Genomic DNA, 14,466 nt, shown 5'->3' on the forward strand with positions numbered 1-14,466 from the left:
TTATGAGAGATGGCACAGGGTTCCTGTGAAACTGTTCTTTTTGGAGCCTGTCTGCAGCTCAGGCACTTGTGCTGTGGTGATACCAAGTGAAGTACCCTGAGGTTACCAAATTCATGTAACTGCCTCTGAATACAATATTCATCTCTGTTCAGGTATTCTTCCAGAGAACTGTGCTTTGATTATGTTACAAAATAGTTAAATATTTTTCTTCTTTTGGCTTTTTAGCAGTTACCTGCAGAGAAGCGTGCGTCCTCCGACCTGAGTATTGCCAGCTCTGAAGAGGATAAACTGTCACAGAATGCTTCTGTCCTGGAGTCTCTTTCTGAGAAAACAGAAAGTAATGCAATTGAGGACAAAGCCAGCACTATACTTCCAGATGGCAAAACAACTAGAGATGAATCTGAGGACATTAAATTTAGGAAAACAACTGAAAAAGTATGTGATACTACAGTTAGTGATAAGAAAGTGCAGAACGGTTCAGTGCCAACTGGTGAAGATGAGCAAGGCAAAACAGTGCCAGCAGAAAAGAATACAGAAAGCCTGGAAAAACCACATGAAGATACAGAACCCCAGAAAGGAAGGAAAGAACCTGATGTGGTAGCAAAGTCAGAAATAAGGAATGAACCCAACCTAAAAATAGAGAAAGAAAATTCCATGGCAAATGAACAGGCACAAGATAATAAACTGAAAGTAGCACCTGCAGCTGAAAACAATATAGAAACTGAAGAAGGCATTTCTAAGGAAACTGGTGAAAAAGAAGAGAAAGAGAACAGAACAGATGTCTCAGAAAGTGAGAAGGACAAGGTCCCTGCAGAAAAAGCTACAGACCAAAAGGAAGATAACGATGAAGCTCGGAAGGAGGCAATAATAGACACCACTACAGAAACTCTACCTAATGCTGCAGGTAAAGTGTCTGATGAAGAAAAGGAGCTAATAAAGCATGAAATTGACAACATTAAGGAGATGGGTGGTATAGCTGAAACACTGATCACTGGTGGGGATAAAATACCTGAGGTGGAGGATAAGCCAGTGGAAAGTCAGGCTAAGCAGGTACATGAGATAATCAGCTCTGAAGAAACTGTATCAGAAAGCCAAGATAAAGTGATCAAAGTAGACAAGAAACTGGCAGAAAGTGAAAATGAGGATATTAGTAATACAAGCAGCACGGAAGAAACAAAGATCAAAGACTCTGGAAAAGATGTCGTAGACCAGAAAGCAATACAGAGTAAGCCTGAGGATATTTCTGATCAAGTGGTGAATAAACTGACTGATATGGACCAAAATTCAGGAGAGCGCAGACCTGAGAATATCCAGGAGAACAACATTCAGATAGACAAAGGACAGTTAGGAGTTACTTCTGATGAAATGAAGAAGAAGGTTCAAGAGACTGTCAGTGAACAGGCTGATGACTCTGAAGTCACTCCAGTCCCCAGTATTAGCATTAGCACTGAAGAAAATGAGAAGGTCAAAGCAGATAATCAAGGCAATACTGAGACTTTACAGCACCTAGAATCGGAGAATTTGAAGGAAAATGATGCAGATTCAGGCACTGGTTCTACAGCTGATAACAGCAGCATCGATTTGAACTTGTCCATTTCCAGTTTCCTTAGTAAAAACAAAGAGACGGGATCAATATCTTTACAGGTAAGTGTAAACAGTCATGTATTTTTTTATATAAAAATCTCATGTGAGTTTGACCCTAGAGTTATCTCCAAGTTTGACTTAGGCAACAAAGAGAAGTATTGAGTTGAGAAACTAGTATGGCACATACATACAAGACTTCATAGAAACCAAAGTATTCTAAATTGCAGAGTATAACAATGTCTGGATTTTGTGCTAATTTTTATGCTAATTATTTTCTTCTTTTATTGCATAATTGTATTTCTTTAAATGTAGATTAGCACATAGCAAGAGGTCTGACTGTTAAATGTGAAGATTTGTGAATGGTTGAAGTTCAGAGCTGATATTCAAGAAGACTAATTCAATGCCTTGCTCTGCACAGAATCCCTGCTTGACAGGACAAATCTCCTGTAACATCTAATCTTATATTGAATTCCTGTCACTTATATCTTCTGTCTCTGTTTAGTTTTGGGAGATCTAAGGCAGACAGTCTGTCAGGTTTGTTTATTCCAAACACTGAACTCCTGTGGTTGTTCCATGTCGATGCAGTTACACCAGTATGAATGAGCTTATTCAGAGGAAGCACATTCCAGACTGAACTTACTTATATCTTTATACTAATATGATTATAGCTATACTGGGATAGTAGCTGTGTAACATGGGTTTAAAGGGGAAAAAATACCTCAAAAACCAGCCAGACGAAAAAGTCATAGCTTGGCATAGCTGCGCTAAACATGAGTTGAGGGTGAGTAGCTCTGACACAATGGAGAGGAAGTTTCAGCTGGGGTCTCTCTCCTCTTGTAATGAAACAACATCAACTCTGAGAACTAAGATTCCTCCAGCTGTCAGCAAGGTCATCACGAATTTTTTACTAATATATATGAAGAAAAACAATTGACTTGCTTGTTGATTTCCAAAGCTGAAGCAAGTAGGTGAGTAAATTGTTATTCTAAGCAAATTGTTATTCTGTTTCAGAACTGGTTTTCAGAATTAAATACCTTGTTTCTGGTGACAGGGAAAATCATGGTCAAAAGCAAACAGTAAATGCAACTGTCTTCAAGGCCTGAAAATAAAACTGTGTCAGTTCTGGTTTGGCTTTATCCAGTTGGGTTTTTTTTTGTTCTGGCAATTTGGATAATCAATAATCACAGTTTTCCTTCAGTTTATTAGAATTTTTCAAGTTCTCACTTGATTAGTGAGGCACCTGATAGGTGAGAAGAGCTCCTGATTACAGTAGGCATCCACAGAAATACTTGACATAATTTGATCTTAAGAAAAAAGGGGGGGAAATAGATCTTAAGCACAGAATAACTTAGCACTGCTTTATTCAGGAAACTAGAAGACAGAAAAAAACTTTAAAGAAAACTCGGAAGTTTGTTGTCGATGGAGTAGAAGTGAGTGTAACCACATCAAAAATAGTTACTGAAAATGACTCAAAAAGTGAAGAAATGCGATTTCTGCGGTAAGTGTTTCTAGAAGGAACATTTTGGAGAGGTTAGCAGCTCATTTTTTTATTTTTTTATTCAAAGAACGGGGCAATGATCTTATTCAGTAATATTTGGGGATTAATTTACATTATTGTTTTTCTTAGAAAGGAGCGTAAAGTGTTTCTTAGTAAAACAATCAACTCAAAGCTAGCTTTAGTGGACCTAAGTTGTAGATGCTCTTTTTTGTCCTTTGTAATTTTCCACTGTTGTTTTCTGATCAATATTAAGTGTTCTTTTTCCTTACTAGGCGTCAAGAGCTGAGAGAGCTAAGACTTCTGCAGAAAGAGGAGCAGAGAGCCCAACAGCAGCTCAGTAATAAGCTTTTGCAACAGCGAGAACAGATGTACAGACGTTTTGAACAGGAAATGACAGTGAGTTTCTGGATTTTGGTGCTCTTAAAATATGACATCTTGATGGCGTAGGCAGAATGCTGCTAGCAGCAATCAGGTGTTTCCTTTTATGATGACTGTAGCTCAGTCTTCATCCCTGTTAATAAAAGGCAACATTTTCCTTTGCGGGATGCTCGGCTTGTGTGCTGGAACTTGCCCACCAGAGCACTTCATCACAGCCATTCCGTGCTGTGGCACAGCGCTGCACTGAAGAGAACTGAGTTTTCTAAAAAAAGGTGCCAAATTATTTTCACAGAGTAAAAAGCGACAGTATGATCAAGAAATAGAGAATCTAGAAAAGCAGCAGAAGCAGACGATCGAGCGCCTGGAACAGGAGCACACGAATCGCCTACGGGATGAGGCCAAACGCATCAAAGCAGAGCAGGAGAAGGAATTGTCCAAATTCCAGAATGTGCTGAAAAACAAAAAAAAAGAGGTAAGAGATGATGATAATGTAGAAAATAAGGGGCGCAAGCATAGCAAACAGTTGAGATTAGGTGGCCCAGAAGCCTTGTCAACCTCGTGTGGTGGAAGTGTTACTAGCAGTCAGTATTGTTTGGTTTGTTTTACTGCCTAAAGTGAAATACAAACAGCTAGCAGGCAGCTTGAGGTATTGGCTTAATCTCAAACATCACCAAGTTAGAAGACTTGACTTTTCACTGAGTATTGAATTAAATATCTTCTCTCAAATATTAAGAAAAAGTATTTTTGTGAAGATTGTGAAAAAGATTTGATTTAAACAAATGCAGCTATTGCTGGGAAAAACTTAGCAAATTAGAATTTGTAAAAGTGTAACTGAGAATGACTTTAATTTCAGATATGTTTCTTTTTCATTAGAATATATTGTTAGATTTCTGTTGAATGTGTGCTGTTATTGTTTAGAATTCTTTCATATGAAGTGACAGCAGTAATATGGGTTTGATTCTTTAGCTCAACAAGGAAAGCCAGGAGAGAGAAGTCTGGATAACCTAAAGTCTTGTACTGTTAATTTCATATGTCATACAGTTATGGCAAAATGAGTGACATTTGACACCAACACCTTGTGCTATTAATTTACTTCCATTAGAGTAAGAGAAGGTGTTATGTTTTCATATGGATTTTGCATCTTAAAAGCTGTTTTATTTCATTTTTGGATCAATTGTGTAGCGCCCATTTGTATACAAGTGGCTCTAGCGTTCGCTCTAATAGTTACTAGATTCAGAGATTCCATTAGAAAGCTGTACTGGCTGTGCTTTTGCATAGATTGATCTTGTAGCACAAAACTGCATAAAAAAATAAGTTGTATTCAGTTTGAACCATATGCTGATATGTAAATAACAATTTTTCTTCTTTTGTGGTACCTCTTGCATTTTTGAGTCTCTCTCTGTCTACTGGTGATTGGGTCCTACATGGGAAAGCGGGGAGAATTTTATGTATTGCTCTGAGCTAAAAGCAGTTCTTTCATGGAAACAGGAATAGCATGTGGTGATTTGGACTCTGTTTTCTCACGATGCTTCCACTATTAAACAAACAGGCATTTGTCTTTGGGTGCATAGTTTTGTGTTTAAAGCTTAAAAAGGCGATGTACAGTTTGAAGGAAAATGCAGCTGGTGCTCTGAAACCATCCATGCTACATTAGAGTGTGCAATGCTAGATTTTTATAATTCTTAAAAGCAAGTAAAACACATCAGCAAATTAACAGATTACTAGTCAAGTTGATTTAGCCAGGTTATATTTAGAATCTTTCTGCTAATCTAGTCTAATTCACCTTGGACTGAAACACGTTCCATCCCAGCATACGTGTCATGAAAAGTTTCTAGAAAACATTCTTAGTTATTGGTGGGTTTTGCTTTAAATTCCTCAGAACCAAACACTTGTAACCAATTCATATTGTTTTTGCTTGTTTCATTATTTCAAAGACATAACCTGTGTAGATACCATTTACGGTTGGAGATGCTAATAATGGCATCTTGCAAATTCATGGTAGAGACAGTGGCAGAAACAGCTGGTTTTCAGTGGGAGTTATTTTAAACTTCCAACCGTTTTTCACAGCTTTACCATGAGGCAAACATACTCTGCAGTCCTTTTGCCACAGTACTTCAGGAAAATACCACTTTTGCACGTGGTGGTTTTCTTTAACTATTGACTCTTCTAGCTGCTGCATGGAAACTCAAGTGAGACACTGCCATTTCTGAGAGCACTGAGCAGCATTTGCATGCAAAAAGCGGCTGGCATATCTCTCCTTCCTGCACTGCTCTGGCATGCATAAAGCACCTATTGTTCCTTCTCTTTTCATTAAGCTCTTTTTACTAAACTAACATCCCTGCCACTGAAGTAATGCATGCTTCCCAGTACCTCTAGTGCTTGACTTGCATGTCCCTATGTTCACAGTAATGCTTGCTGTGGAGAAAAAGTGTTCTTTTTGCCACCTTCTGCATGCTTATATACACTGTAGGTTTTATGTGAAGTGGAGAAAGCACCAAAAGAGCTGAGAAAAGAGCTCATGAAACGCAAGAAAGAGGAGCTTGCACAAAGCCAGCATGCTCAGGTAACAACGGCAGCTTCAAGCTACTAAAATACCAAAGGCAGCAGTGTTCACACAGCTTGACGATTTCACTTCTTGTTGATGTTGAGTGAATATGGAACTTAACTCAAACTAACCCTACGTACTGCTCTCCTTCTTCAAGTACTCCCATATCACATCTCATAGACTAGACTGGGTAGAAATGTAGGAACAGCAGTTCCCAGGTTTGTGATGTTAAGTGGAATATTTTGTGTGCTGTACCAAAAAAGGATGGTATTTTCCTAAGGCGAATTTATTTACAGTGCTTTTATGAGTCGTAAGTACCCCACAGGTCCATCAAATTATAAAGGTTACAGTCAGAAGTAAGTTCTGAACAATACAAGTGCAGGGGAAGAAAATGTCTACAATATGTAATCATGAGGCATCTTGTTTATAGAGGCAGAACAGATTAGGCAAAATGTTATTTAAATGTCAAAGTGTAGGTGTGTGAAAACTTTACAAGACCTCATCTATGATTTTCATGCCTTGAGACTTGCTCCTTTCACATGACCCAGCTAGAAAGAGGGATAGTATTTTAGAAAAATACTGGCTTTGTGATGGCCACAGCTTGTACAAAGTGAGTCTGAACCACAGCAGAGCAGGTTTGGATGGAGTAACTTAAAGATTAAATGTGTGTGACCTAGTAGAAAATAATAGCAACCTTTATGCGATTATGTGTCTAATTCAGGAGGGGATTTGCCAGGATAGAATGTGATTGATTTGCAGTGCTCTTCCCTTACCAGAGATACCTGTGTTTAAAGTTTTAAAAGAAACATAAACCTACTTTTTCATAGTGTTTGTAGTGACTTGGTTTATTTCCTTTGCTGGTTTCGGTTTGTTGAAGAGAGGTAAAAGAGACAATTTTAAATGTGAATTAGCCTTACTCAGAATGCTAAGTACCAGACAAGGTGCAGATGTCTAGTTTTAGAATATCTAGGACTTCTGACAGCAACTACTTGTGTGATTAACCTTGACATTTTAAATGTACATTGCTAACATGCAGCAGACCTCGTTTCTTCCATTTTTAAGAACAGAAATGTATTTCATTATGTTATGACATAGGAGGTACATTGTGTCCCACAGGGCGTTGCCCAGGTTATGATTCAGTCTTTTCAGTTGTCTTCATGTACACTTTTCAACGCACAAATGCAGGATGTAAGTCTAAAAATGCGAACAACGGAAGTTTTATTTCCCTAATTTTCCAGATGTGTGTTCTCTCTTCTCCTTCTGCTCATATGTGCTGATCAATGTCACTGCTGTCCCCAAAGTGCTTAGCACAAATTTATTATGTAATTATGCACCATTCAAGGTCAAGAGATCAAAATGCCACTAGTTATTTACTCTGGGCAAGACACTGAAGTCGCACGCATGCAGTATGACACTGTCCTCTGGTGTTTATTATTTGTTCAGCACATGTGAGAGACATCGTGTGACTTGTATGCTGTGTGTGCTGTGAAACCTTGTGTTTTGAATCTGAGTTTGTTTTAAGGTACTTATTCAGCAAAATCAAGTGTAGATTGAAAAAGCTGGACTGCCTTGCACTGTCTTGCTTTTAACCATCCAAGACATTCTTCAGTACAGTGACCCTTATTTTATGTGATGCTTGAGTAGATGTGGGAAGTGAAAAGGCCAGAGTGTTTCCTGAGCTTGCCTTGGTTAACTTATGGTGCTAGCAATCACAGAACTTGGTAATGTTTACCACAGAGAGAAAGCAGCAGTGATATTTAAATTATTGCATAAAGCAATAATCATAAGCATAATCACTTTTTGACCATGACTACACTAGAACAGCTTTCCCCCACTCCCTCCAAATCAAAAAACTCCCAGCAAATTAAACACCTCGTTAATTATGTCTGCACCCTCAGAATAATAAACTTGTAGTTGTCTTATCCTTTTCATCTGGAAAGAGAACAGTATATTTCATCAGTCCATGTGTTTGATTTGGTATGTCTGACTTCGTTTACAGACATCACCTTCCAGTTCTATTTGCACCCTCAGGTCTGTCACTGCCCACTAACTTCATCTCTGATTTTGTGTTACCTGTCTCAGTGTAACGGGGAGAGATGAAACCTCATCTATTAATAACTTTATGTGAAGATGAAAACCAGGATTCTTCTGGTCATAATAAAAAATACTTTCAATGAACATTTAATTCCATCTGGCAGCTCTTTTAGCAAGTAGCATGGGTTCAGTAAAACAAGAATACATAGCTCAGGACACTCTTCCATTGATCATCTGCAGCCCAGTACTGTTTTCCTATCTCCCTTCAAATAGACCATCTTTAGCAGTGCTTTGTTATGCAGAACAGCAGGTGCTTCAGCAGCCCACCTGGCTCTGACAGGACCCTGCCATCTTCCTTTCTTTTGGCATTGATAGCATGATGGAAGTATCTGATTTAATTTCTTGCTCTTCAGGAGAGTGTGTGTGTGCATGCTTGCATGCTGTAGAGGCAGTTTTTAATGGTCATGGAGAAGAAAGGCAACTGTGGTCTTGGGGCATGGGAGGGGGATTCTTACTGCTGCCTGCTTTCCATCATGGAATGCAACAGTGATACACCTGGATAATGGGAGATGCAGATGATATGGGAACTGCATCAGGCAGGTGGTAAATCACTTAGTGAGGAGCCAGCTCAGCTCAGGTGTGACAGACTTAGAGTCCTGCAGAACCATGGGGTGTCTGCACAATGGTCCTGCAGAACTCCCAGCCTCAATGCCTCTGCCCTCAGGGTGGGATGAACCACACAAATCTGAAACCCAACTATGTAAACAAATAAGCTTTAACTAATCACCCAAAGCAAAATAACCATGCTACTTTTATTTTCTTACACTTGATAGAATGAGATCAACTTTGTATTGAGTACTTGTCTTTGCTAGCTCTGAACCTACAACTTGTTCTGAGAAGAGACAAGAGATGGAATGAATTGCAGATTGCTGGCTACTTTGTTGCCTTTGGTCTTATTTCTGAAGGTGTTATTTAAACATTAGATATGCTCTTACCTACTCTGTACACAGAAAAAACAAAAGTTGGTTACTTTGATAGCCAAGGTAGCTAGCTCAAGTTTTCCTAGATGCATTTGTTTTCATATATAGCTAATGCTGAGAGAACTGGAATTTCATTAAAATGTAATTTGGTTACAAGAACACAATTTAACTTACTTCTATTGGTTCTTACCAGGAGCAGGAGTTTGTGCAAAAGCAGCAACAAGAGCTGGATGCATCTCTGAAGAAAATTATTCAGCAGCAGAAGACAGAACTGGCCACTATTGAACGAGATTGCCTCAACAACAAACAGCAGCTCATGAGAGGTATCCAGCATCAGGCTGTCCTTTAAAAGCAGACACTTGTGTTGTGTTTTAATGAAACAATAGTCTATCTTTACTTTATGAAATCAAATAACTTCATGGCTAATCTAGAGCTGTAATAAAAACATGTGCTATGGCCTAGCAAATTCACTAAATTCTTCAAATTCACTCATAGGCCGCTTCTAAACATTCTCTGGCAGGTAGATTGGGAAGTACTGTATGGTGTTGCACTTTCTGAACCAGCCTTCACCTTTTTTCCAGCTCGTGAAGCTGCAATCTGGGAGCTGGAGGAGCGACATCTGCAAGAGAAACACCAACTCCTCAAACAGCAGCTCAAAGATCAGTACTTCATGCAGAGGCACCAGCTGCTGAAGAGGCACGAAAAAGTTAGTGTTGACTTTGACACTTTCTCTTGTGTATTAGAATATCAATTTCTTGTTTATCAAATAGTCTTATGATCTCTACTGGTAGTTCTTTGTTTGCACACACAAGACCCACACAAATATTTTGAAGCTGTTATATGTTCTGTTGCAATGAATAATCTTAATCATTCTGCTTTGAACACCTTAGTATGTGGAAGTATTAGTAGTAATACTTTGCCTGTTTGATTCTTAAAAAAAACCAACCAACCACAATATCACCTTTTTCTGTTGAAAATACCAAATTCTGCTTATACACCAAACCCAGTTTTGACTTGTGTTTAAATAAATCTACTCAGTAGTAAATCGTCCTGGAATTAAATGAGCAGTATGAACTGGATTAGCTTTTGGGCAAGTAGCTGACAACTGTCTCTTTATAGCTAAATCCTATAAAATCCTTATTTTCCACAAGGCATTTTGTTTTTTTATAGAACACACTAAAGAAAATAGTTCCGTTTTTGAAAGTGTAAACCAGCAGGGAGGTGTTAGAGGATCTCCTTGGTGACTGGAGCATGAGCAGCCTCCCATGAAGGCTTGTTGCTGTCTGCTCTGGTTTATCCCATATTAGCTGTTGCTTTCAGCAGCAGCAAACTGACCCTCTACAACTGCAGCCTTGGGAGCTCAGTTACACAGGAGCTTCTCCTTTTGAATAACAGACTTCTTAAAAGGCATCTCAGGAGCTGAACAACTGCTGGTAAAATATACATGCATTCACGTTCATCAGAGAGCTTTGGGGTTGGGCGTGAGCCAGGGCTCTCTGGACAAAGTGGAAGAACCACCTCCTCCCCACTGGTATTGTGGGCTGGCACTGGTTTCTGTTCAGAGTCACTGATTCACACAGTGTGCTTATTGAAGTGAGGTACAAGTAGTATATCACAATGGTTATTCTGTAACATTTCCACATGGGTAACATTTTAGGAGACAGAACAAATGCAGAGATACAACCAGCGCCTTATTGAGGAGTTGAAGAACAAGCAAACTCAGGAAAGAGCAAGGCTGCCTAAAATCCAGCGAAGTGAAGCCAAGACTCGGATGGCTATGTTTAAGAAGAGTTTAAGGATCAATTCATTAGCCTCTCCAGACCAAGATCGTGAAAAAATTAAGCAGGTAATTAGTGAATTAATAGTTGGTTTTAATAGTGTAAATGCTAAACGCCCTCTCACAAGGTCACAAATGGCACCAAACCGGGTTGATGCACTGGATGAGGTCAGAGGAAGCCATTCTTCCCAGCTGTGCTGGGGACACTCCTGTGGAGTGCCCAGTCTAGTCCTGGGCTGCCCAATACGGGACTGACATGGATTTATTGGAGCAAGTCCTGCAAAAGGGACTTGAAGATGACCCCGGGACTCATGGATCTTGTTACACATCACCTGGGATACCTGGGATGCTTCAGCCTGTAGGAGAGTAGGCTCAGGAGAGTCTTATCATGTGTATAAGTACCCAATGGAGGGAGCAAAGAAGGTGGAGCCAGACTCTCGTCAGTGGTGCCCAGTGACAGGGTGAGAGGCAACAGGCACAACTGAAATACAGAAAATCCAATTTAAACATAAGAAAACACTTTTTTAGCGTGAGGATGGTCAGACACGAACAGGTTGCCCAGAGAGGTTATAGAGATGCTCAGAACCCAACTGGACACGGTCCTGTGCAGCCTGCTCCTGGTGACCCTGCCTCGAGTAGGGAGATTGATCTTTGCTGGTCCATTCCAACCTCAACCGTTCTGTGAAATATTTTTCAGGATGCTTGATTTTTGCAAGCTTTTGAATTAAAACTGTAGGTATTCACTCACTCTTTAAAAGGGAATGCTGTGAAAAGGTTGAGAGGTTTGCTTTCTACTGATGCACCAAAGTCCCAAATCATGGTTTCATATGGCAAACACTGGAAGGATGAAAAATCTGGAAAATACGGTCTCCTGTGGCTGTGAACCACCAGCCTTGGCCAACGCTTGCAGCCACTGCTGTCACTTAGCTTCTGAGGGGAATAATTTCAGGAGTCTGGAAGTGAAATGTGCTGCGTTTTTAGGAAAAATCAGAGTGCAGAGAAATGGAATATGAGGGCACTCCCTTTGTAAGAATTTTAAAAAAGAAAGAAGGAAGAAAATTACTGCATAAATCTTCTAAACCCATTCTTCTCAGCATGTGTTCACTCTGTCACATGCAGTTCTTTGTCTCATGTAAACTGTTGTGTTCAGAGGCACAATAGAAATGGTCTGTTTATTTTCAATTTTAGTTTGCTGTTCAGGAAGAAAAGAGGCAGAAGAACGAGCGCCTGGCTCAGCATCAGAAACACGAGAACCAAATGCGCGACCTCCAGCTGCAGTGTGAGGCAAACATCAGAGAACTGCATCAGCTACAGGTTAAAAAGAGGATATTAAATGAGCATTCAGTGGGAAGACCAGGGTTCATAAGGGGTGCAGGGAAAGCAGAAGCATCTTTTCCTTCATTTTACTGCTCAGTGTAGGTTTTTTTCACCTTTGCTTGCAAAGGCCTGCAGGATGCTGCTTAACCAGGTTCATGTGCTTACATCAGTTAATGAGAAGTCATTTTAAATGCAAGAAGAGCATGAGCCAGCAGCAGATGATCAGTTCTGGAATATCTGCCAAGTTCCCAGAGCTATTTTCTGTAGGCAACATTTCCTTTTAACCTGATTTTACGGAAATGTCATTACGCAGAACAGAGGTAGCAGCACCAGGCATTAGCTGTAAGATGTTTGCAGCAATATGTGAATGAGGAGGGTTTTACAAATGCTGCTGCTTGTACATGAGCTTCTGCAAGGTACTTAGAAGGAGTTTTCTTCTGATAAGGAACTCTGGTTTGTCTCTCTTGGTATGCATTTTATAGAAGTTGCTGCTGTATGCCAGAGCCAGGTTTCCTTTTTATAAAATCAGCATTTCCCAGTTTCAGGGACACAAATTTTACAGCATTAAATGATCACTTGCTGATAACCTTTGCTTAGAGAAATCATGCAACGACCAGTGAAGCTTTTTACAGCTGCTAAACAGCCCCTGGCTGTGCCACTAATATGCCCCAGTAAATCCCCAAGTACCGTGGGAGTCTTGTGAGAGTTTCAGCTCCAGTAAAATTGAGCAGATTAGAGCTACTCTGAGCTTCACAAGGAAAATTGGCTCCTTGCTCCACTCAGGTCTAGCCAACTGCTGTCATCTTTGTTCTGTGGTTCTCTAGTCTGCATCAGACCCATTTGGGACTGGAAACGTAGCCGTTGTCAACTGCTCTTAAAAAAACAAAGATTCAATGTAGCCAAGTACTTGATCCTTTTCTTGCCATGCTCCAAAAGTCCTCTGAAAATGAGGCAGATGCCTGGGTAAGATACCTTACTGAGAGGAACGTGAAGCCGAGGTGTGGTTTGGTTATCCTTCCCATAGAGAGGTTCTGAGGCTGCTCATGCATCCACATTTCTCTTTTCTCTAAGACCCATTTGTTTGTCTCAGCTCTTGGCACCGAGAGTTGAAATATATCCAAAAAACAGCCTCCTTTTTAATGTGACTGATTTTAATAAATTATACAGATGTCTTTAGAAAGCAAAGTAGAAATGCCATGTGACCTTGAAGAGCATTATTAGGCAGTGAAACAGTTTTGAGTAACACTGTCAGCTGCTGCCTTAATGATCCTCAGCAGTGTGTTTGGATTTACGAGTGTTTCTTATCTCAATTGGCTCTGATGGAAAGATCAGCTTTTGATAATGCAGCCTGGTAACATACTTTTATCTTGTAATTATTCACGTCACTATTTACACAGAATAAGCTAATTAAAAAGAATTAGGACAACATATGTCACTGTACAAATGTTGAGTTGCTTAATCTGAATTAGTTTTACATAAGGATTATGTTTATCTTGTTTTAAGAATGAAAAATGCCATCTACTGGTTGAGCACGAGACACAGAAGCTAAAAGAGCTGGATGAAGAGCACAGCCAAGAACTGAAGGAATGGAGAGAGAAATTAAGGCCGAGAAAAAAGGTAAATCAGAGCAGTTTGTGAATCAGGAAATTGTCAAGGGCTTGGTCTAGCAAAAACAGACTGTGCAGAGAATTGCAGAGGAGGAGAATGAAGCTGCTGTACAGAGCACTGCACTGAATAGGAAAAGATGTTCAGCAAATGCCAAAGCTGAGCAAAGGGCAGGTGCAACCAAACAGGCTGTGTGTTAGCAGCCCCTTGCAGGGCTCCCTCCTGCAGCACGTGTGTGTGCGCTTTCATGCAAAACTTGGCTGGAAATAAACCCGGGGTTGGGAATTTATTTCTGGAGCCAGTAGGTTACTACAAAACTGAGTGCTCTGTAGCAGGTAGAGGGTGGTGAAGGTTGGTGTTGGGGATTAGATTATATTTTATAATGAAAGTAATAGATTTTCACATAGTTCAGAGAATATCCTGCAGGCAGGTGATGTCCTTGGCTGTGTCCTAGTCGTCTTGCAATGTTATGATGACTGGGTGACTTTTCTTGGCGATGGTGTTTGAAGCTACAGTGTTACACCAGACAATGTGTTGGCAGAATAATGGGTTTCTTGTACTTTGCCTTGTTAATCCTGTGACAATCTGATTTTGGTTTTAGACGCTGGAAGAAGAATTTGCCAGAAAACTACAGGAACAGGAAGTTTTCTTCAAAATGACTGGAGAATCTGAATGCCTTAATCCTTCAACGCAAAGCCGCATTTCCAAATTCTATCCAATCCCCAGCCTTCACTCCACTGGCTCCTAA

At 40.0% G+C, this 14,466-nt stretch overlaps 1 protein-coding gene across 1 annotated transcript in view; it reads left to right on the forward strand.

Annotated features, from left to right (window-relative positions):
* SLK (STE20-like kinase) overlaps nt 1–14,466 on the forward strand; it is a gene marked incomplete at its 5' end in the record, with an annotated part of 24,420 nt that extends 9,954 nt beyond the window's left edge. Inside the window, 11 exons of the mRNA XM_009070383.1 lie at nt 226–1,644; nt 2,952–3,082; nt 3,355–3,478; nt 3,753–3,932; nt 5,931–6,023; nt 9,213–9,342; nt 9,601–9,725; nt 10,677–10,865; nt 11,985–12,110; nt 13,617–13,730; nt 14,320–14,466. Coding sequence (XP_009068631.1) covers nt 226–1,644; nt 2,952–3,082; nt 3,355–3,478; nt 3,753–3,932; nt 5,931–6,023; nt 9,213–9,342; nt 9,601–9,725; nt 10,677–10,865; nt 11,985–12,110; nt 13,617–13,730; nt 14,320–14,466 — 2,778 coding nt within the window. The remainder of the gene's footprint in view (nt 1–225; nt 1,645–2,951; nt 3,083–3,354; nt 3,479–3,752; nt 3,933–5,930; nt 6,024–9,212; nt 9,343–9,600; nt 9,726–10,676; nt 10,866–11,984; nt 12,111–13,616; nt 13,731–14,319) is intronic.

The sequence above is a fragment of the Acanthisitta chloris genome, unplaced genomic scaffold, assembly GCF_000695815.1.
Source record: "Acanthisitta chloris isolate BGI_N310 unplaced genomic scaffold, ASM69581v1 scaffold1552, whole genome shotgun sequence".
NCBI classification, from domain to species: Eukaryota; Metazoa; Chordata; class Aves; order Passeriformes; family Acanthisittidae; genus Acanthisitta; species Acanthisitta chloris.